This window comes from Panonychus citri, unplaced genomic scaffold, assembly GCF_014898815.1.
Source record: "Panonychus citri isolate SS breed McGregor unplaced genomic scaffold, ASM1489881v1 Contig00120, whole genome shotgun sequence".
NCBI lineage: Eukaryota > Metazoa > Arthropoda > Arachnida > Trombidiformes > Tetranychidae > Panonychus > Panonychus citri.
Window position 1 is genome coordinate 1 of NW_026515525.1, and position 22,218 is coordinate 22,218.

General features: G+C 28.8%; 1 protein-coding gene and 2 long non-coding RNA genes across 15 annotated transcripts; 1 reads left to right on the top strand and 2 right to left on the bottom strand.

The window, feature by feature from the left end:
* Window positions 1-6,483: 6,483 nt before the first annotated feature.
* LOC128390447 (myb-like protein A) lies at window positions 6,484-13,322 on the bottom strand. The gene is made up of 2 exons (XM_053350165.1): window positions 13,100-13,322; window positions 6,484-9,266 (listed from the first exon to the last, which is right to left on the bottom strand). The coding sequence occupies exons 1-2, from the start codon at window positions 13,320-13,322 to the stop codon at window positions 7,669-7,671; spliced, it is 1,821 nt and encodes a 606-aa protein (XP_053206140.1). The 3' UTR covers window positions 6,484-7,668.
* Window positions 9,405-21,986, top strand: LOC128390448 (uncharacterized). 13 transcript variants are annotated; one of them, XR_008325634.1, is made up of 9 exons: window positions 9,406-10,366; window positions 10,465-12,162; window positions 12,406-13,330; window positions 16,663-16,719; window positions 17,121-17,238; window positions 17,313-17,365; window positions 17,880-17,923; window positions 19,751-19,840; window positions 20,985-21,986. It is a non-coding gene; the product is annotated as an uncharacterized LOC128390448 (long non-coding RNA). The 13 variants fall into 13 exon arrangements; XR_008325629.1 differs by having other exon boundaries at window positions 17,121-17,365; XR_008325632.1 differs by lacking the exon at window positions 19,751-19,840.
* Window positions 15,282-15,706, bottom strand: LOC128390450 (uncharacterized). The gene is made up of 2 exons (XR_008325637.1): window positions 15,537-15,706; window positions 15,282-15,468 (listed from the first exon to the last, which is right to left on the bottom strand). It is a non-coding gene; the product is annotated as an uncharacterized LOC128390450 (long non-coding RNA).
* Window positions 21,987-22,218: the final 232 nt, after the last annotated feature.

The window sequence follows — 22,218 nt, forward strand, 5'->3', positions numbered from 1 at the left end:
TTGGTTGGAGTTAATCAACTATTAAAAGATTAAGAAATCCACCTCCGTAATACAATTTGAAATGATATTGTGTTGATTTGGTTTCTAAATTTTGATCACTGAACAGAATGGGATTTTTTTTGTTCTGTCTTGAATTTTTACCTTTGAAACAATTGGTTAAGAAAACGATATGATGATTGTTTAATCAACTCAACATGATATCATCAAGTTGATTAAATAAATTAACTTTGAAATATTACCTTGAAAATTGATCAAAAGTTATGATAAGTTGGTTAACAACCCAAGTCGCCCAATGATTTACTATTAGACTTTGATTGTTGATTTGATTCCTGAAGAAAGTTGTCCAGATAATTAAATCTTAATTTATTCAATGATAAATTGATTTAATTACTTTCTCTCTCTCTCTTTCTCTCTTATGGTTGATATAAAAATTGGCTAAATTAATTGTTGAAAGTCACAATTGATTGGGAAAAAAAAGGTTTAACTTTGATTGAAAGATTGATTCTAATTCAAGCAATTAAATAGTAATCAGATTTAAATGAAATGAAAATGAAAATGAACGAAAAGATAACCTGAAACAATTAGATTAAATTAACTGCAACAATTAACCTTGAACAACAAAGTGCAACAAAAAATAAATCCTTTTCCCTTTGCAATTTAATCAGATAAAAGTAATAATAATAATAATAATAAGTTAATTGTTGCTGTTAATCACCAAGAAATCAAAAAAGGATACCAACAATTAAACGAGATAATCTGAATGTCCAAAATAATGATACTAATTTTCACAATTTAACAAGAAAACCAATCAAAATATTAATCAAACCAAACAAATGATAAACTATTCTAATATAACAATCAACTTAATCATATCCTAATAATGATAGTTAAAAGCGATTGTTTTGTTACCATATGATTTTAATACAATTAACATTGTAGAATGATCAACAATCAACAATCAACAATTAACTAGTAGGTGCAAAGTTAATTCCTTACCTAAATTAGCTTGATCTCCTTGATTGAAGAGGCTACAAATATCACAGTTAACAATCAAATCAAGGTACAAGTGTGAGTGGCAAATAATCATAACAATTAACGTAATAATTTATTATCGTATGAAGATAAATAAAGAGAAGATGAAGAAGAAGAAGAAGAAGAAGAAGAAAAATATTATCATCATAATATTTACCTTATATCTTATTGTTTTCATCTAAATTTTGTGTAGGTAACCAAACGTTTACTTAATTTACCAAATCAACTAAACTAGTATATTCAAGTGAAAATACAATAATAGCAAATGATGATAAGTATCATGATTATTTTCATGTTTACCTGAGCAATTTGATTACGCTGATAATGATAAATTATAAATTCATTGCACGTTCAGTGAGCACGATATACCACAAATCATTGGCACTTTGACACACACACACTCACTCATTTACTCACTACAATCATCCTAATAACAGTAATAACAATCAACCCTAATTTAATCAAGGATTTTCAATATAATCTTAAATTGTTGGAAATTGATTTTTTTAGTTCATCTGTTGCTTTGTTTTCCAAGTCAAATAGATTATCAATAATCAATCGTTAATCATTATCAACATAATCTGTTCAATCTTATCAATTGTAGTGAATAAATATCAACCTGTAATCATGGATATACAACAATGCCCATACATACATATACAAATCCATGATGATACCATGTAATTTTCATCAATCAATTGTAGATTAATTCAGAAATTGGAAAAGTTCAGTTGATAAAAAACCTTTTTTTTCCCTTTCCTTAAATTGATCATCTTGATTTCTTTTTAATTCTGGTTTTAAGGAAAATTTCAAAATAAAGATAATGATGATATCTGATTGAGTTATTGATGATAATATCGATATCATCATCATCATCATCTTCATCATTATCTAGAGAAAAAAAAAATCATGATAACCAATTGGAATCCGTTATAAAAACATTGATTAACTCTTTGATTCAATCTAATGATCAACTAATCATTATCATCGCCATTATTATTATCATCATCATTTATTGGAAATTTTTGAACACTAATCAGCCATAACCATCAACTAATTGTACCCATAATGATGATGGTAATTTAGATTGTGATAGTTGATTGTGATTAATAAAAAAAATTGTTTTCTTCTTAATTATAAACCATAATCAATAGAAATCATTATCTTATTATTGGTTTTTAATGACCAACACTCAAGCCACTTGACCACAGATATTGAATTGATGTTTCAACCATTTTAAACCTTAATCTTCAAGCTAATCACTGGATTAGCCAGTGGTAATAATTATTAACCCATGAAAAAGTTTTTAATTGTTAAGAAAGTAAATTAACTTTTTGAAACGATCTGATTGTAATCCGAATCATAGCAAAGCTTTAATTACTGTCTATACTTTTTGTTTACAACAATTAACAGATAGATGGTTACAATTAACTGTTACTGGCTACTGAATTAAATGATATTATCGTAATTACTTTATGGCTGGAAAACAATTTAGATTTTATGAGAATAGGAATTTTTTTATTCTTCCTGAGATATTAAGGTAAAATCTTTTTGAATTTTCTTGTTACTTTTGATTTGATTCATTAACTAGACATTGAACTTTTGTTTACCTGGTTGTTTAAAGGGTTAGAAACTCATTTAATTGCAATTAAACTTTAACCTCTAATAAGCAAACTGCAAATATGCTGGCAATTAAGATCGAAGGTTAAATCATGGTTAAATTACGTTGGAACCAATTTTGCAAGCCAAGTGGATACAATTACAATTAGTAAATTAAGTTACATTGTTGCAAACAACAGCAAACAATCAAATGCTCATAGAAAAAGTAATAAGCTAATATGTTTTGCTGTTAATTGCAATTAACTTGAAAGTAATCATTTTGAAAAACTAAACCACCAGTAATTAAAAGTAGAAACTAAATGATTAATTGATTTATCATAAAATGGACCATGAATGAGAAAGATTCAGAAAATCGGGCAATAATCAACAATTAGCTTAATCATTTTCTTACTAAATTGCTACTCAATTGTACAAGATTAACTTTTTTTTTAAAAAAAAATAGTTGATAATCTTAATACAAGATCTTAATTGTTATCAATGGGTAATGATAATAATAATAATAATCCATGATTAAGGATGTTATCGTCATCATAACGATGATTATAATCATCATCATGATACTCAACAACAATCAGGTAAAAATAAGTTTTGATTTAATTGCGATGTGAAAACAATTGATATCGATTGTGAACAGAAAAGGTCTAATAACAATAATACTGTTGGATGATGATATCAATAGTGATGAGGATCAAGATGATAATAGTATAGATAAAGGTATGATGATGATGATAATAAATTGTTAAATCAAATGAGGTGACAAATTGTTTTATTATTAATTTTTTTTACCTGTTGTTGTAACGCCTGGATAAGCATGTTAACTCATGCTGCTTATCATTAGTTAACAATTCAATAAGAATCTTGAGAAAATCTTATTCTTTTCATCCTCATCATCATCATGTTGTTGATCATCTTTATCTTCAGGATAAACATTATTGAATAGGTCAGTAGAGAGAGAGAGAGAGAGAGAGATGAAGATAAAAAGGAAGAGAAAAGTTTTTAAGAATGATTATGATGATAATTATTATTATCATGGTTTTCGCAATATATTGAATGACCAAGATGAAGATGATGTTGATGATTATGATGATAAGTGACCTTATTAACAGTTAATATCGAAAGTACAATTTAACATTCAATCCTAATAAACACAAAGTATTTAGTTGATTAACTTACCTTCGAAGTCAATTGTTGTTGTTGGCCTATTTATCTATTAAATAAATAATATATCAATTGCTTGTATAAATCCAACAATCAACAATTAGCTATCAACAACAGTAAACAATGAATTAGTAAAATAAAAAGTTCTGATGATTAGTTGATGACGAACGATGAAAGGTAAGTAAGAAATTTGGCCTTTTTGTTCAAATCGACAAATCGAAAAGTTTTTATAACAATTCCACTGATTAAGATGAAGGATATTGGAAAGAAATGATTATAACAATTTAAAGGTTAATTGTTTCAATATCTCTTATTGGTCTTTATATGCATGATCAATCAGAGTGATTAATTGTTATGATTATGTTTCCATTTGAGTTAATTGAAAAGTGAAATCTAAATGGTTTTAACTTTGTTAACTTTTACTTGTTACTAATTGTGATTATATGTTATCCAATTTTGATTGTATTGTTATCGTTAGTTAATAATTGATTAAACGATTTCATTTTTCTGTTTACTCTTAAATGTCTAACAATTGATTTGCTTGATTATCATCAGTTAATTATGATACTTTATGGTTTGTCTGGATGATTGATTGTTAATAACAATTAACTGGAACTTTATTGTAATTATGGTTCAATATTATCGTTAACATAATTTATATTATATTCTAAGTTTAGTTGATTTCGTTGGAACGAACAGAAAAAAAAGTTCTTACTCCTGATTGAATAATTTTCTCTCCCTGAAAACTCATCAAGAATCATGATCATGATTAAGTTGGAAAATGTAAATTAAATGTAATCAATTAAAAATAAACACAAAGTAATTAATTGCATCTGACTAGTGATTAACAAGCTAACTCAAAACACCCTAAGGGTTAATTAATTGTGATGAGATAACTAAATTAAATTGTAAATCAATTTATAATCAACTCGTAATTATTTCTCATTATTTTCCTACCTGATCAAATGTCATCAATTTTGAACACACACACAAATAAGACAAAGATCAAATTACCTTTCCATTGATTTAAATTGATTTACAATCGCTGACAATCAATGACTAATCAACAATCAAACCAACAAATGGCCATGTAAGTGTATCAAATGTTTAAAATACTACCAGCAGTAGTTAATTTAATCAATAATTTAAAGCGGGAAAATTGTTAAATGCTCATTTTCATGATATTGAAAAAGTGAAATTCATGATTTCATGATATTATCTTCATCTTCCTTATTATCATCAACCAGAAGCACCATATTGATTGTTATCCAGTTACTCATTATTATAACAATTATCTTATTACAAGGTAACATTTTGCCCGAGGGGTAGATTTCAATTCTCACCGGTAACCAAGGTGCGTCTTCATCAAAACATCAAGGCGGGGTCATTTTCATCAGCACTACATTAGTATATTAGCATCTTCATCTACATCATCATCCTCATCATCAGCATCTAAATCAGCACCTTAATCAATATACTAATCATCATCTTCTCGGCTCGTGCCAACGTTATTATCAGAAAGTTTTATCAGAAAAAAAATGATAATAAATAACGAAACTATTAACACCTCGAAAACTTTTACTTCTGTTTGTTGTTGTTGTTGTTTAATCAACATGATTAAATTTTATTTGTAACAGATAAAATCACAACAATTAGCCTAAGGTAACACTGATTAACTGTTAAGTGTTAACAAGCATCGATTATGATTATCAGGATAATCGGTTAATTAGCTTCATCATCATTAATTATTAGATTCATCAATTTGATTTTTTGCTTCAAAAATCGTAGTAAACATAAATAATAATATTAATAGGAAAAAAATTGACAAATTGCTAGCAATTAGTTGATTGTTGAATGATGTTGTAAACTGAATCAAATGAGTCTAATGAGTTATCAACAGATTTCTGTTAAATCTAATAAACAATTTACTGACCAATCGAGTTAATTATTTAATTCGTTAAGTAAATAATTGTCCATGATTCTGTGTTGTGATCGTCAATATCTTGTAACAATTTAAAGGAAAGTGTTACAATCTCATATTAACAGTTAACAATTAGTTGATTGTTATAACAAATTTGTCTCTCTTTCTCTTGTTTATCTGATTGTGATTAAGAAAGAGGATAATTATTATCATGATTATGATGAAAAGTGATAAATGATGTTTAAAGTTACATGATAATATCATGATGATAATGATGAAAATGATAAATGATCATTTGACTGGTTTGATTTGGTAAACAAATAATGATAATGATTAAATTGTAATTGAATGAATTGTTAGTTAACAAGTTACCTACCTGTTGATGATCACAATCAGTTGATTAAAATAAGATTAACAAATTGTTTCCAACCATTTCTTATAAATTATCATCATGTTATTGTGTAAACAAATGATTAGCTAAATTAGTCAATTACAAATTGAATTAATCAATTTAATCATCATGGTTGAATATCATTTCATTTAATTTAATGATGATTGAGCAAACCAACAATTGTTTCACTTTGATTGTTGGTTAATTTGATTGTGATTAAATTGGTCGATTCATTTTCTTACTTTATTAGACTGTCATGATTTAAGTAAATTGTTGTTGTAATTGTTTAATTTGCAATTGTATTAATAGTTGATGCAATTGATTTGTTGTTGTTGTTGTTAAGGAAATTCAATTGTAATAATTAGTTAATTGTTTACTCTCTTTATTTTGTTTTGTTTTGCTTTCGATTTGTACAAAAATGGACAATTAGATTAAATAGATTTGTCGTCAAAATTTATGGTAATTAAAAGTTTTCTGATAATAAACATTTTCATTTTCATGTTTTTTAGCAATTTATATAAAAAAAATTAATCATTAGTTAATCAGCCTGCTATCAGCAACTATTTGATTTGATTTCATCCACAATTAAGTTTTAGATTAAAAAAGTAATTGATTATTTGGTCGTTGTAGTTGATACTTTGCTTTTTTTTTGATGATTATTGTTGTAGATTAAAGGAATTAATCTGATTATCCTTTTACTATCGGTATGTATTAATATATATTTATATATAGATTAACTCTCTATCAGGATCATCATAATGATCATTTTTTCATCACAATTATAATCATCATCTTGGACATCATCATTATCATCATCATCATCATGATAATCATTGGGTATCATTGTTGTTTTGACCTGGTAATTGAAATGGACAATCGTTAATTGGAAAGTTGATTCCATTGATTGTTGAAAGATTATTTCTAAATTTGTTGCTGATTGTTGTCACAAATGTTAATATAATTAACATTTAAATTGTTGAAAATGAGGGAAAAAAGGTATCTTCATTGTGAAATGAATTGAATAAATTGAATAGAATTAATGGTTAATTATGATGGAAGATGATCATGATGATGGTGGAAATTTTATATTTGAAGATGTTGATGAAGAGATGATGATGATCTTAATGGAATATATGAAGAAAAAAGAATAGAAATTGAAATATAAACCTTTTTCTTTTTCTTAAAATTTTTTGTTCTGTATTTGGAAATTAACGGGAAAAGTTATAGCCCGTTTTCAAAATGAGATCGTTTGATGGCAACGAAATTGGAAGAAAATGTCTTTGTTATTTTGAAATGACTCTTTTTTAGCGCAAAAATGATGATAATCATGATAATGATGACGATTTAAGCTTTGTTGTTGTTATTGGAAGACTTTTGGAAGACTCTATATCTTGGATTGTGTAGATTTGATTGTTCCAAGCCAATGTTTGTGCCCTTTAGATGCTTTTCAAGATAATTGAAGATGAAAATTTAGCTCATCTCATCTTTTTTTTTATGGAAAAATGTTGTAAACTTTACTTTGTATGTCCAATATTTAATAATTCGATTAAGGTAGTGTCATTGAGGGTGGAGCTGAAGGCGGTGGAGTTGGCGATTTTTTGGCTGTTAGGTCAAGCGGTGTGGTTACTATGTTGTCCTCGTTGGAAGATGGCGAGAAACCGGAATCATGATCACCAATCATGCAGCTTTTACTTCCCTCATCTCCTGTTGTTGGATTATTGTTATCGTCGTGAAGGCACAATTCAGCATCTTCAGCATCTTCTTCCTCTTCTTCCTCATCTTCGGATCCTCTTGTTGCTCGTCGTGGTTGTTTCTTTGATTTGTTTCGATTATGAGGATTTAAAGGTTTTACACTGACAGATGAACGTGACAAGTCAATGGGTCTCTCTTGATCAGATGATAATCCATTACCATAAATAATATCACTTGGAGAGGGTGGAGCTCCTTTGATATTTAGAAAATGTGATGATGGAGATAAGGAGACGGATGAAGATGAGGTTAACTTAGAAACTTGATTAATAGATCCTATTGGGAAAAGTCTATTAGAATATGCTGAACTTAGAAGATAATTGTTAAACTCTTTGGGTAAAACGTTAAATCCTTTGCCAAACAATTGAACAGCAGAATGAAAAAGATGACGTGATGATGGATCTAAAGGTGACATAGGAGCGATTGGTGATATAGGTATTCCATGGTGAGATTGACTACCAAGTTGATGATGATGAAATGGAAAGGTAAGATTATCATTAGGTGTTGCTACACGTCCATTAGATGTGATACTAGGACTTGATGAATTAGACAAAGGTGTTGTAATGGTTGAACCAATGGCCGGTGTTGAAAGATTAACTTGTGAGGTCTGACCGGAGACTATGGGTGGAGAAGAAGATGAAGAGGATGAAATATTAAGAGGATGGATAAACTGAGAGTGTAAAGAATGAGGATGTAAATGATGCTGTTGATCTTGATGAGATGATTTTGAAGAAGATGCTTGGGCAACTGCAGCAACGGCCGCTGCCAATTTAAGGTTAGCTTTAGAATCACTGTATGGATGTAACATGAAGGAATTGGTTGGATCAAAGTTTGAGAACCCAAAGGCTTTGGCAACTTCAATTATTGAACAAGGTGATGAATGATGATTAACACGTCCCGATGATCCTTCACTTCCCAACGTTAATAAAGGCGATGGACCGTCCGAAGAGCCGTTATGATTTCCCGGTGAAACATGAGTTTGATTTTTATTTCCATTGCTTGTTAGCACAACATTACTATGATTAGTTATATTATGAAGGGTATGGTTGTTGTTACCATTATGATTGGAGAGATTATTGTTTGTTGAACTGTTTTTGTTGTTGATGATGTTATTTTTATTGTTATTATTGTTAACATTGTTGTTATTATTACTATTATTGTTGTTGTTGTTGATGATGGTGTTGTTATTGATACCATTGGTGGTGGGATTTTTAACATGATTGTTAACATTTTCTCTCAAATTGGCTTCTGATTTAAATTGATTGACGAGATCTTTGTTTTCATTAAAAGATTCATTTAACTGAATTGATCCATTTGTATTGGTCGTCAGGCTTGTTTGATTATCAATTAAACAATGTAACTTAAACCAATTTGATCGACGTCCATATCGAGATCCTGTTTCCGTCAATGAATTTGTGTATGTGTATGTGTGTAAAAGTAAAAACAATTAAATTTGAAGAAGAATAAGAAGAAGAAAATGAGGATAAACAAGAAAAATAAAAGAATAAAAAAAAATAAGAACAAATTAACAAAATTGATTAACAAGAGGGAACAAAATTAAAAAGGAATCAAACATCAATCATGTAATAAGAATAAACCAAACAAAAAAAAAAGAGAATAGAACAAAAATGAAACAAAAAGGAGAAAAAATTCTACGGGACCAACACCTAATTGCGAATATTAAACAAACATAGAAAGAAGGGTAAAGGTAAAAGAGAGAGAAGAAAAAAGAGAAGATAATTAATGTAAAGATGATCCCTAATTAAAGAGTAATTCAAATTTCGGTTAATCATGATTGTTGTTTAATTACTTTAATTTAATTAATGGTGATCGTTATTAGTATTTAATTTAGTTTCTTTCTACTGACATTGTATAATTTAATTAAGTTACTTAGTTAAACAGGTTAAACCCTTCCGGCAACCAAATTGTAATATCTTCTAATTTTAATTTTTCCATTAATTTTGGTGATTTACTTTGGCTTTTTTTTTCTTGTTTTTCGCCATTTTCATCGGGCTTTTACTGTGTCTTATCCCTATCGCTTTTTTTTTATTTACCTCTTGGTCTCTAACTTGCTTGATTGTTGCATTAATCATGAACCCATCAGGTCATTTAAATTTAATTGTTTTTGCTTCTCTCTCAGAGAGTAAAGTGTATTCTTCATGTTTTGTTGTTGTTTTTTCTTCTTCATCTTATATTCTGTGTTCTGTGTCAATCATGATCTCGATCATCATCATGATTATTATTATTAAAACATAATCATCATTATCATCATCATGCACCACAATAAACACAACAAAAGATACAACATGAGATGATGCTCATCAATTGCTCATTTCTCTATATATCTTATGGTTTTTCTTTTCTCTTTCTCTCCTTTTTTTTTCTACTCTTCTGTTGCAGATCATTAGAGTTGGATTTCAATTTCTATCCAAGGAAACAAGTCAATTATAAATTAACTCAACTTAAGCTTTTGTTATAATGGTTATAATTGTTTGGTAAGTGGCTATTTCTTTTTGATTATCTTCCAACAACAATTTAATTTATGTCTTTTTCTTTTACATTTACACATGTAACATTTTCTTTGGCCGTTTAGGAGAAGCGAAAAAAAAACCGTAATGTCGTTTGGTTGTGGTTTCATGTTCCCTCTTCTTCTGATTAAGATAAGTGAGCTGATTATTTAATTAAGTGTTTTATATTTATTTGTTTTTTTCTTTCATCTTAATGTTTTAATTTGGTTTTGGTTTTTTTTTCTCCTTCTCTTCATTTCAACTTCATTTCTTATCTCTGCTTTATTTAGATGTAAATTAAAGCATGATAATGTTAATGGTCTCTCTCTCTCTCTCTCTCATACATAATATCAATTTAGAATTGATCATGAAGATGATCCCTTAGCGCCCTGATCATAATTATATGATGATGATAATAATGAATTATAAATTATTTAATCAAGTTTTAAAACGTGAATCAAGTTTACACCAATTTCAAATTATCTTTTAACTACTCTGGAAGCATAGAAAACCATCAGAAGAAATCAAAGATGCGATAGAGAACCACAAGAGCTGAATACATTATCAACAAGAAGAAAAAGAAGAAGAAAAAAAACAATAATATTAATAATTATCAAAATTTTCTCTTTACAGTTGCTTGATTTGTCACCATTAATATCAAAAGGACGAGGATGGTGGTAACTGTTACTCGTATTAACGAGCAGAGGAAGTTGGACAAGAAGCGCAATCACCATCATCATCAACAGCGCGCATAAAGAAAACGAAGCCCATCTTACCTTGAAGATGTCAACGGAAGTTAAATATTAATTCCTTGTTTCGATTCTCACAATTTAATTCATTTCTCATTGTCTTCTTCATTAGCATCATTTTATCAACACTTTTACGCTTATTCCTCTCTCCCTCTCCCTCTTCCTCATAATCTTTCCCGCTAATTGGAATTACATAGGCAGAAAAAAGAGACAAATTATCAACAAAATTCACATAGTTAATTTCGTAGTTTAAAACAATGAGAAATTTGTTGATCTGTGATAAACAAAAAACGAAACGTAATAATATGTTAACTTCCGTTAATTAAGGTTAAAGATGAACCTTAATTTGATGATGATGCTTCCTCTTAATTAATGCGACACACAGTTATAGTTTCTATCCACCCACCTACATCCACCTTCCCCTCCCTCCTTCCGCCTCCCTCCTCCTCCTACAACCTCTTATACTACTAATTGATTGCGAGATTCAAACTGACCGACAATAATAACCTCAAAATCAGTAATCCAGTATAAAGAGTAATCATCACAATTAATATCTTTGTTTTTTTTCCTCCACCATCACGATTATCTTTTGTTTTAAATAATATTTAATAATGATAATTTAGTTGGTGGAAAAAAAGAACATTGAATCAATTAAATCTATATATTCCTTTCTATAGATCATCTATAATAACAATCAACGCTTTTTGGAACTAAATTAACAGCATTAATTTCATATCATGATGATAAAGATGATGATCTTTACATGGCTAATCAAACAGTTTTACAATCAACAAAAGATAACTGACAATCAAAGGAGATTAAAAACAAGACTAATGATCAACCTGATTAAATCAACTTTCATCTTCATCACAATCAATCATGATGAAAACAAACAAGCTAACAGTTTTTAAGGATCATGGTTAATTATAATCAATTAATCTTGTCAATGAAAACTTTCACAACAACACCAACAACAAATTGTATCATCATCTTTAAATTAGTTGTATCAATTTATTCAAATTTAAACTAATCAAGGTTAGTAACGTAACTTTCAATTCTCATTGATCCTCATTTTTGATAGATTAATAAGCTTCCCTTTTTTTTCATTGATCAAGATTAACTTTGAAAATGAAAAAGCGCATACAAATCACATATTCATTAACAATTTAATCAATTGGTAATAGTTTTGATTAACTATTAACATTAATCAAGTATACAAATTGATTGAATCAAGTTGACCCGTTTTTTTTTTATATTATTTGAATTGTAATTCATTAGGTAATCGCTTAATTTGCAGATTTATTGAGTATTATTATTTCCTTGGATCAACACACCACAACAACAACAACAACAACATTATGAGAAATAATAATATGATGATAATGAAAATCAAGAAACTTTTCCTGTTAATTATCGTTAGTTTAAAAAACGTGATTCGATGTTTTTTTTTGTCAAAATTTAAATTTTCATGAAGAAAAGGAGCCCAAGATATTTGGAAGATGAAACTTGGTAATCAAACTCAATTCAAGATTCTCATGAACTTAAAGATTATCATTATTATTTCTCTCTTTCTCTCTCATCTTCATAATGATGATTATTATATTAATACTATTATCATTATTATTATTTCAACGTGATTCGGCCTGGAAAAAAAAGTGAATCGATAATTGTGATTACAATGGGTAGACGACAACAATCAAAGATGAAATAATTATCTTCTAATCAAGAAGTTATTGGAAATTGCGGATTATGTATCATCATCATCATCATGATTATTATCAATTGTGAGATGAACTTTTGAATTGATTTAGTGAAATGCTAATACCAAGAGGATTAAATTACAGGATTGAATTTATTCAATTATTATCAATCTCTATTTCTCTTTCTATCATATTGTGGTCAAGATGTTGATTGAAAAAGTTTGATTGGAAAGGAAAAGTTTTGGATAATCGAAAAGAAACTCGAATCTTACCTGTTTTGGACATTCCGACTTGGATACATTTTTTTAAGCGGCAACATTTACACGAAGTCCGATTTTTTTTGTTAATTACACACTGATTGTTGTTTTTACAATCTCCAATGGTCGATGGATTATTATATGTCCTACCGAAAAATGATTTACATCCTTCACAGGTAAAGGCACCAAAATGGTAACCAGCCGCTGGTTCACCACAAACTTTACACAATTGATTCATTTAATCAAGTAAGTAAATCAAACTTAATCAAAGTCACCAAACAATTTAAAACAATCTTAAAAAAAATATATATCAAGTGATGAAGTGATGAAGGAAAAAAAAAGAGATTGAAACAGATACGAAAAAAAATATCAAAAATCAAAGTTATTGATACTACGATGATGATGATTACGATGATTACGATGTTAATACATTTATATCTTGTGTTGTTATTATTTGTTGACGATGTTGTTGTTGTTGTTGCTAAAAAAAAGTGAATTGAAAAAAGATTTAAGGAAGAGAGAGAGAGAGAGAGAGTAATCAGGTAAATAGGGAGACATTGAGTGAGAATGAAAAAGAGGGACATGCGTAGCCACTCAAGGATACTCACTTACTAACTCACTCACTCTCTAATTCATAGCATCATTATCATCTTCTTCATCTTCATCATCATCATCATCATCATATTGAAAGAAGAAGAGAAAAGATGAAGGCGAAAAAAATGGTTAAATAATCAAATGGATAAGCATTAAATTAATAATGACAAATAAACTGGTTAATAGCTTATTCACGTAATTTATTATTATCTTAGTGAAAATACAACACAAATTGTTAAATTGAATGAAAAATAATTGAGTTAATTAAATAAACGTTTTTCGTTTGTTATTGATGAGGATCCATCAAAAAAGATGACAGACAAGCTTCCTCATTGACTTTTGATATGATTGCTCATCTTAATATACAGAAAAGGTGTTAAGGTTACCTGTTGAAGGTTCTTTCTCTTTACCTTCTATCATCTTCATCACCTTTTTTTTTACTTCTTCTTAAGGTGATTTACCTGGAGAGTTGTCAGGTATCATTATTGACATTACAATGGAAACAGATGATTTTGATTAATTTTTCTTATCCAGTTAAATTGTTTTTTAAGCCATTTAACTTTTCTCTCTCTTATTTTTTCTTTTTGATTTGAAATGTAATTCTGTTCAATTTTTGATTTCATCAGTTGATGAAAAATGAGATAATTATAATGATAATGATTCTTTAACTTGATAATTTACACACGCGTCCACAATACGATATAACACGAGAGTAAAAATCAACAAGAAATTGAAAATGTTCTGATTGACAGGAGACATTCCACCAGCATTTAGATGGAATAAGAGATGATTTTCTCTCTCTCTCCCTCTCTTGAAATATTCTGAAGTTGATAAGATGATTGTGATGATGATCATGATTAAGAGAATGAGGATGAAAAAGGTTAAACCTGTCACCTAGAATATATAAAGAGAGAGAGAGAGAGAGAGGAGATATATTGCTCAATGGGCTGAATGATTGTTCTGATGAAGATGATTTTTTGATCATGATGATGAGAAGGATAAAAGTTGATGATCTCTTGAATTGTCCAGTAACCATTATGGTTACAGATATTATCTTAAATGAAATCCCATTAGCAACATGTCAAAGATGAAGATGAAGGTTTCATCATCATCTCATCATCATTATTAGTAATAAACTTTTGGAACAATTTGTTTTAATTTACTTTGGTGATCGATGGATACCTGTTGAGATTTAAAAAAATAGCAAGATGATTAAGGTGATGATGGAAGTTATATAAAAATTGAGTAATTTTTCATCTCTCTCTCTCTCTCTCTCTCTCTCTCTCTCTCTCTCTCTCTCATTTGTCTTGATCATTTCTTATTATTAATTAATTGTGTTGATCAATTGTATCAAAAATTGATGCGGTTAAACTTTTTGAATCTCGAATAGTTTTCAAGGTTAAATCATTGACAAAAATTAGACAGACTCACAATCGGTTGGTTGATTATTTCAAATTTAATGGTTTTACCGCAAAACTAATTCAATCATTAGCACTTTACTTTAAACTGACGTCAGCTATCAACAGATGATTGTAGCAATTAGTTAATTTTTTTGTTTCTTCTTGCAAACCCTTCAAATGAACTAGTTAAATTGTGACTAATATTATCAATAGAAAAAGTTACTTTTATTGTTTATCGTTATTATTGTTACATTCATAAAGATCTGAAATTGATGGTGTGTTGATGATGAGGATGCCCTTGGATGTCATCAGACATCATTTGAATTATTGTTAATTCATTGATTATGATAATGAAATGCTTTGAATAGATCACCGTTTTTCGAGTGGTTCCTTGGGGAAAAAGAGAAAAGAAAACATTGAAATTGAAATTCTCTCAAGATGAATCATGTTTTTCTTACAATCTACTGAGAATCATGATCGCCATCGTCATTATCAGGGGGAAATTCAGAGTAAATTTCATCATGGAATTGAAAAAAGAAACTCAAAACAAACTCTAATTCAGTTTAACTGTTAATTGCTTCGCGATTGTTTAACATTATTTTCACTTGTTGCTGTTGTTGTTGTTCAGTTATTGACATGGTGATAATTTCATGATGAAATTTCATAGGAAATAATTTCTATACAATAAACATGCGCATGTTGACATGCTCTGTGATTAAATTGTAACAACCAATCATATGTTACAATAACTGTTCAATTATCATAATTAATTGTTCAGGAAATGCTGATACAATTTACTGTGTTTACATAACAATTAAGACCCTGATTCAATGTTAACTTTTCTTGTACCCGAAACTTTTATCAAACTTTTTGTTGTAACAATTAAATTGAGATGAGAAAAAAAAACATCAAATTGATTAGCTGAATAATAATAATTGATTTTATTAGATTAATAATTTAATAAACTTCAGGTAATTGCATACATTGAATCAGAATTGAAGTGCAATTTATATTCACTGCAACAATTTAATTAAATGTTAATTCATTGTTTCCCTTTAACGATATGGTATTTGTGAAGTATGAAAGTAAATCAAGTAAAAACTAATTGTTATCATTATTTTTTTTGTTGTTTTAATGTAAATCAAATCAAAAGTAATTAAAATTAAATTGATTTAATGAGAAATTCATCAAAATTGAATCGTGATCTTCAGGCCAATCAGACTAAGTTAGTTAGGTGTTGATAAGCCTGCAAAGGTAAAGGTAAAGGTAACATGAGGTAGTTTTATATGATGTATGGGATGAATTAAACGTTGCATGTTTATCCATTAAATGTTTGCATATTTAATTAACAAGTTTCAGTTGATGAGAAGAAGAAGAAGATTAATAAAGAAAGAGAAAAAGAAAGAGGAAAATTGAATTGGTTTTTATGAATCAATTGCAAAGTTATTAGTCAGACACGCTCAATGTAAATAATGGATTGATGATGTTGCCTTAAATTAAACTGGAAAAATCATCAACAATCAAGGCTGAATGAAACACTCACTATGCCTTAATTTTTTCTCTCTCTCTCCTTTACCTTTACAGGTAAATCATGGAACCGGTTTCATGCTTTTATTATATCTTTTAGATGGTCAATCCAAGGTAAGATTATGGTCTTCCTTTTCTTCATCATCTTGTTCATCTTCATGTTCATTATTCAGACTCTCTCTCTCTCTCTCTCTCTCTCTCTCTCTCATCTTCTTTTAACCTTCTTCTATGTGGTTTCCAAATTATTCAAGTGTTTACACTGAAAATCTTAAACCCGCTCATCTTTGCTCTTCCTCATCATCCTTACCCACCCTCTCCATCTTCTTCCTCACTCTCTCATCTTCCTTTTACTCAATGTTTGCAAACCACAGAATATAAGATTATCATCATCATCCCTCTCTCTCTCTCTCTCACTAATTTCTATTTATATCGTAATTCAAACCTTACCTTTATTTATTATTTCACCAGGTAAACTTTAAGGTATGATAACATAATTATCGTGTATTTTTTTACAGTTTTACTTTTCAAGGTTCACCCACTGGACCTGATTAGACTTATGAATGACCAAAATCTAAATCTTGGTGCTTCATGATGATATTATTACGCTTCCATTGACGACCAGATCCACTTTTCGTTAGTTATTGCATTTTGATCGTTAAACTCTGGAAATATTGGTAATATATTTTTATATTTTTCATGTAAAAAAGGTAAACACTGAGTCATCACCATGATACTCATCAGAATCATCATTTAAAATGACGTAAGTTTAATTTCTTAGCAACTCAATGTTGTTATTCAAATGATCAACCTGATTATTAACACAGAAAACGATATCAAATGATTATAAACTAAACAATTAATTACTCGTAATTTGATTACAAAGTTAATAGTCAATCAATCAGATTGATTGATATTAACATAGAGAGAAAGAGAGTGAGAAAAATAAAAGGCTTTTTCCTAATCAGAATTAAATTAAATGATCTTTATCAGGGTGAAACTCGCAAAAAGAAATCGAGTCTAAATTTAATTGAGTTAATTAAGTTTCGTGACAATTATTTCATTCATTGAATGATAAACATAAAAATGATGCGAAAAAAATGAAATAACAGTTGGACCTTTTTTTTTATTTTCCTCGAACTCTCTTTCTCTCAACATTATTATTATTACCATTTCAAGGTTCAGATTAATCTGAGTACATTTCATTTTCTATTTTCTACTTTTTTTTCTCAATCATCATGATCTCATGTTTTATCGGTGTTTCCCCGAACCCAAAGTCCGTTGGAACATGCAAAACCATTGAACAGAGAGAAAAAGAAAGGTAAGAAAATAATAGTAACGAAAAGGATCCTTCGTTAGTTACCATGGTCAATAATAATGATAACGAAAAGAAAATCAGGTTGGCATGAATTTCTTTCTTTCTTTCTTTCTTTCTCTCTCTCTCTCTCTCTCTCTCTCTTCATCTTCCAACTATGATTCCATATCAAGGTCGCTGGTAAAAGTTGTTGTTATTTTCTTTTCCAGGTAAGAAAGAGAGAAAGTGGAAGAGGGAAGAGGATGCAAGAAAGAGAAAGAAAGAGAAAGAGTAACGTGCCAATCTGATTTCTTCTTCTTTTTGAGTTACAGAATTTACAGAATTTCCTTGAACATTTTTTTACCTTTTCTTTTTCTCTGCCATGTAATAAAAGACATAGAACAAGAGAGAGAGAAAGAAAGAGAGAGACGGTTTGTTTTCTTTATTAAATTGAACAGAAACATTGTCATAGTTGGTTAATCACCTTAACTCATAATAATCATGACAATGACGGTGATGATAAACTTACATGGTAATGAGTTAACTCATCGTTCCAGTTTCATGGTTGACATATTTTGCTCACTCAGTTGACACGATGTCTTATTAGACTCTATTCATCACTCTAACAACCACTCCCATCATAACCACTGGTAACATATTACCCTAGTTAGACAAAGTTAATTATCATCATTTGTCATCATTCATTGAGATCATGTTAACAAGACAAAACTTAACAAGGGTCAATCTCAATTCTGTATCGGTCATTTCACTTTTATTTGACCAATCAAAATAAGGAAATGAAAACATTGAAAAAGAAAAACTTTTCTCTCTCTCAATCTTCAGGTAATAATAACATTATGTCATCTTGATGTTTACCTGAAAATTTAATCAAATAAATTGAATGAATTCAATATCATCTTATAATCTTGATAAGCCTAATTGGGTCAAGGTTGATTCATCTTCATTCTTGATTGTGATTAAATTTACATTTAAGTTAATTAATTCAATCGCCAAATAATCAACTTTCACTTTCACAATTCAAACTGATTCGTTTTCTTTTTTTTCTAAATTGAATCTTAATTAGTTAATTATTAATTTTCTTTCTCTCAATTCTGAAGGCCCAAGTTAATCAATGAAGAAAATATTATTATTAAATTGAGTTACTAATTAAAGATTTAACAATTAACCAGAAACAATGCTAATCAGTGAGCACAAAAATAGTTAAAAAGGTTAACCAACAATCAATTTTAATATCGATTGTTATTATTACCACAATTATTGATCAATAACAATTAAAATTACTTTTCCCATTGAACAATTAATTGATTACGAACTGAATGAATCTATGTTTTTTTGTTTCATATCAAATAGTCAAGTTAATCAGTTTAAAATTGATTGTTAATTGTAATCAAATAATTACAATTAACGAAAAGCTTGTAGCTCAATTCAAGGACCAATTTTAATTATAATCACAACTATTTCAAATTCAATAGTAAATTCAAACAACAATTAAATGGTAAATAATATTAACACTGTTTAATAGTGATTTAGGAAATATATATTAATATGTATAAGAAGTAAAAAAAAATTATATCTAAATCAAATTAAATTTTAATAACGAAAACAATTAACGTATTAACCTATTGAAACGACATTGTTCAATTAAGGAAGTTTGTAATTCAATGATTTAATGAATGAATCAATTGTTAATCAACACTCCAACAATTAATAATGATAACTTTCTAGTTGAGATGTTAATTTTATTTAATTGTAATTAACGATCAGTGAAAAACCAGAACAAGAAGTAAGAACAACGAGAGAAAAGAAAATTATTATTTCTCTTTTTTTTTCAAGATCATTCAGAATTCATGGTGAACCGATTAACTCGTAAACGAGCACGCGATGTTTTCACAGCTTCCAGCACGTTACAACTTTGGCAATTTCGTATGTGTATACATCTGAAGGAAAGAGAAATTAATCTCTTTCTTTTTTGTTGAGTCGAAAAAATGTTCAAATTCGAGAAAATTGTCATTGGAATAATTTATATATAATTAGAATGGAGCATTTTCCGTCTTTCCCTTTTTCTCGTCAGAACTTTTCGTTTGTTCGTTAGTTGGTTCATTCGATTCATTTCTCTCATGCATCTTAAGAATATTAAATTTTAACAATCAACGATCAATACCAAACTTGCAACAGTAAGAATATAAAATAGAACGAAAAGTTTTTTGCTGAACTTTTTGTGCGAAAAAAAGTTCGCACGCTTCTTTTACCCTTGAGGATTTTCGATTAATCTAATTTTCGACTGCGAAAAAAAGAGTTGAGGCTAATTTTCTTGGTTCGAACTTTTTTCTTTTCTTTTCTTCTTGATCATCATTTTAATCTTCGGCATCAATTAGAGTTTTAGAACTTTTCTTTTCATGCTTGTTTCGATTTTCTAGAGTATCGACTATCGACTTGGAACCTTGAAATAGTATTTCAGTAGATTTATTTTCCACTTTCGATTCAAGATCAAAGTAATTTTATTTCTCTCTCACTGAAATATAAATAAGTCGATAATCAAACAATAACAATTAACGATAACAATGAACATGAAGCAGCATTTGGTGTGAGAGAAAACATAAGTTCATGTGGTAATGTTTTCGTTAGCTTATTCCAACCAATTTCTGACCGCAACAATATGGGATAACGATTAGTAACATGTTTAGAATTGAAAATGTTACATTAGTGACCTTGTTTCGATTAACTTATAATATAAAATGAAATAATTTCTCATTTTCTACTTTCACCTAATTTCGACCTTCATCAGAACTTTTCTTCAGTTCTACTTAGCATTATCTCTCATTCTCTCATTCTCTCTCTCTCTCTCTCCCACTTTAGCACCTCATCACCATCCTCATAATCAGAATCTCATCTAATTGATTCAAATAGCAATTAACTAATTGCTTGAAACCTTTTATAAAGAAACAGCTTACAGTCAATATTTTATTTTCTCTCCTTTTTCATATATTATATATATTAAACTGTGATTTCCATGAAATTTCATGAATGGTTCATTATAACATATTGAATCTTTTTTTCCCTGATTAAGGTTACCATGTCTTCCTGGATCATGATTACAATCATCATAATCATCACCAAGAAAACCAACCACACCACCGTCATCATCAATTATTAAATTGTTGAATGTTAATCAAATTTACCCTCTCCCTCTATCTGTTCAAATTGATATGATAACATTATTTTGTTTTTCCTCTAAATTATATCTTATAATCATCTTAATCAATTGAAATCGTTGCTTTTTAGCCAATTTCAATACTAATCATGATGATAATCAACAATTTGATTGTAACTTGTTTTTTTCCAGTTGAAACTTTTCAAGCTCGATCCATTTAGTTTATCAACAATTTAAATAATTATTCATTGCATGATCTTATCATCATCTCTTTCTTTACTTTCACTTTCTCCCTCTCTTCTTGTTTCACCACAATTTCTTCCCATTCTCTGCATGAGATTCATTGATTAACCTTGAATTGGCCAACATGATTTAAGAAATTCACCTTCGATTTTATCGCTCGACAACTTTTTCACTTTCTTTCGATTTATCATCATCTTATCTTCACTCTTTTCCAAGCTCACTTTCTCTCAATCATCTCCGCAGGCACTAACACTGATCTACCTTTTCGATTCCAAGCTAATTATCGAGATTATCACCATTGGCTAACGAAAAGTTGAGAAAAAAACTTTTCGCTTTATAAACTTTCAAATTGTATGAATGAAGTGATGATTGTTTTATGGTTAATTTCGATTAACAATTAATCTTATTAATAGAATTAGAATATGACAAAAGTATCATTGATATTTTCTCCCTCATTTCAAATGGAAAAACATTAAAAGTTCTAAAATGTTCTAATCTCGTTTTCTCTTTTAACTCATTCCAATTTAACTTCCCAAACAAATCCTTGATTTTCGTGTCACGATAATATCATAATGGTTTACAAATGATTAACATTAATTCATTTGTGTGTGTGTGAGGGAAATCAGCTAATCATTTTTAATTCATTTAATTATCATCATCAATTTTTTCCCGCCAACTTTTCTCTCTCTCAAATTAAATTAAAAGCTATTGACTTAATGTCCATCTCTCTCTCTCTCTCTCTCTCTCTCTCTCTCTCTCTCTCTCTCTCTCTCTCACTTGATATCACTGACCAACACACTTAACTGAACCCAATTTAAATTGTTATTAAGGTTGAAACCAGTTTCCTGGACATTGAGAGATTATTGTTAATGTTAATTGTTATTCTTGATTGTAATGGTTTAATCTT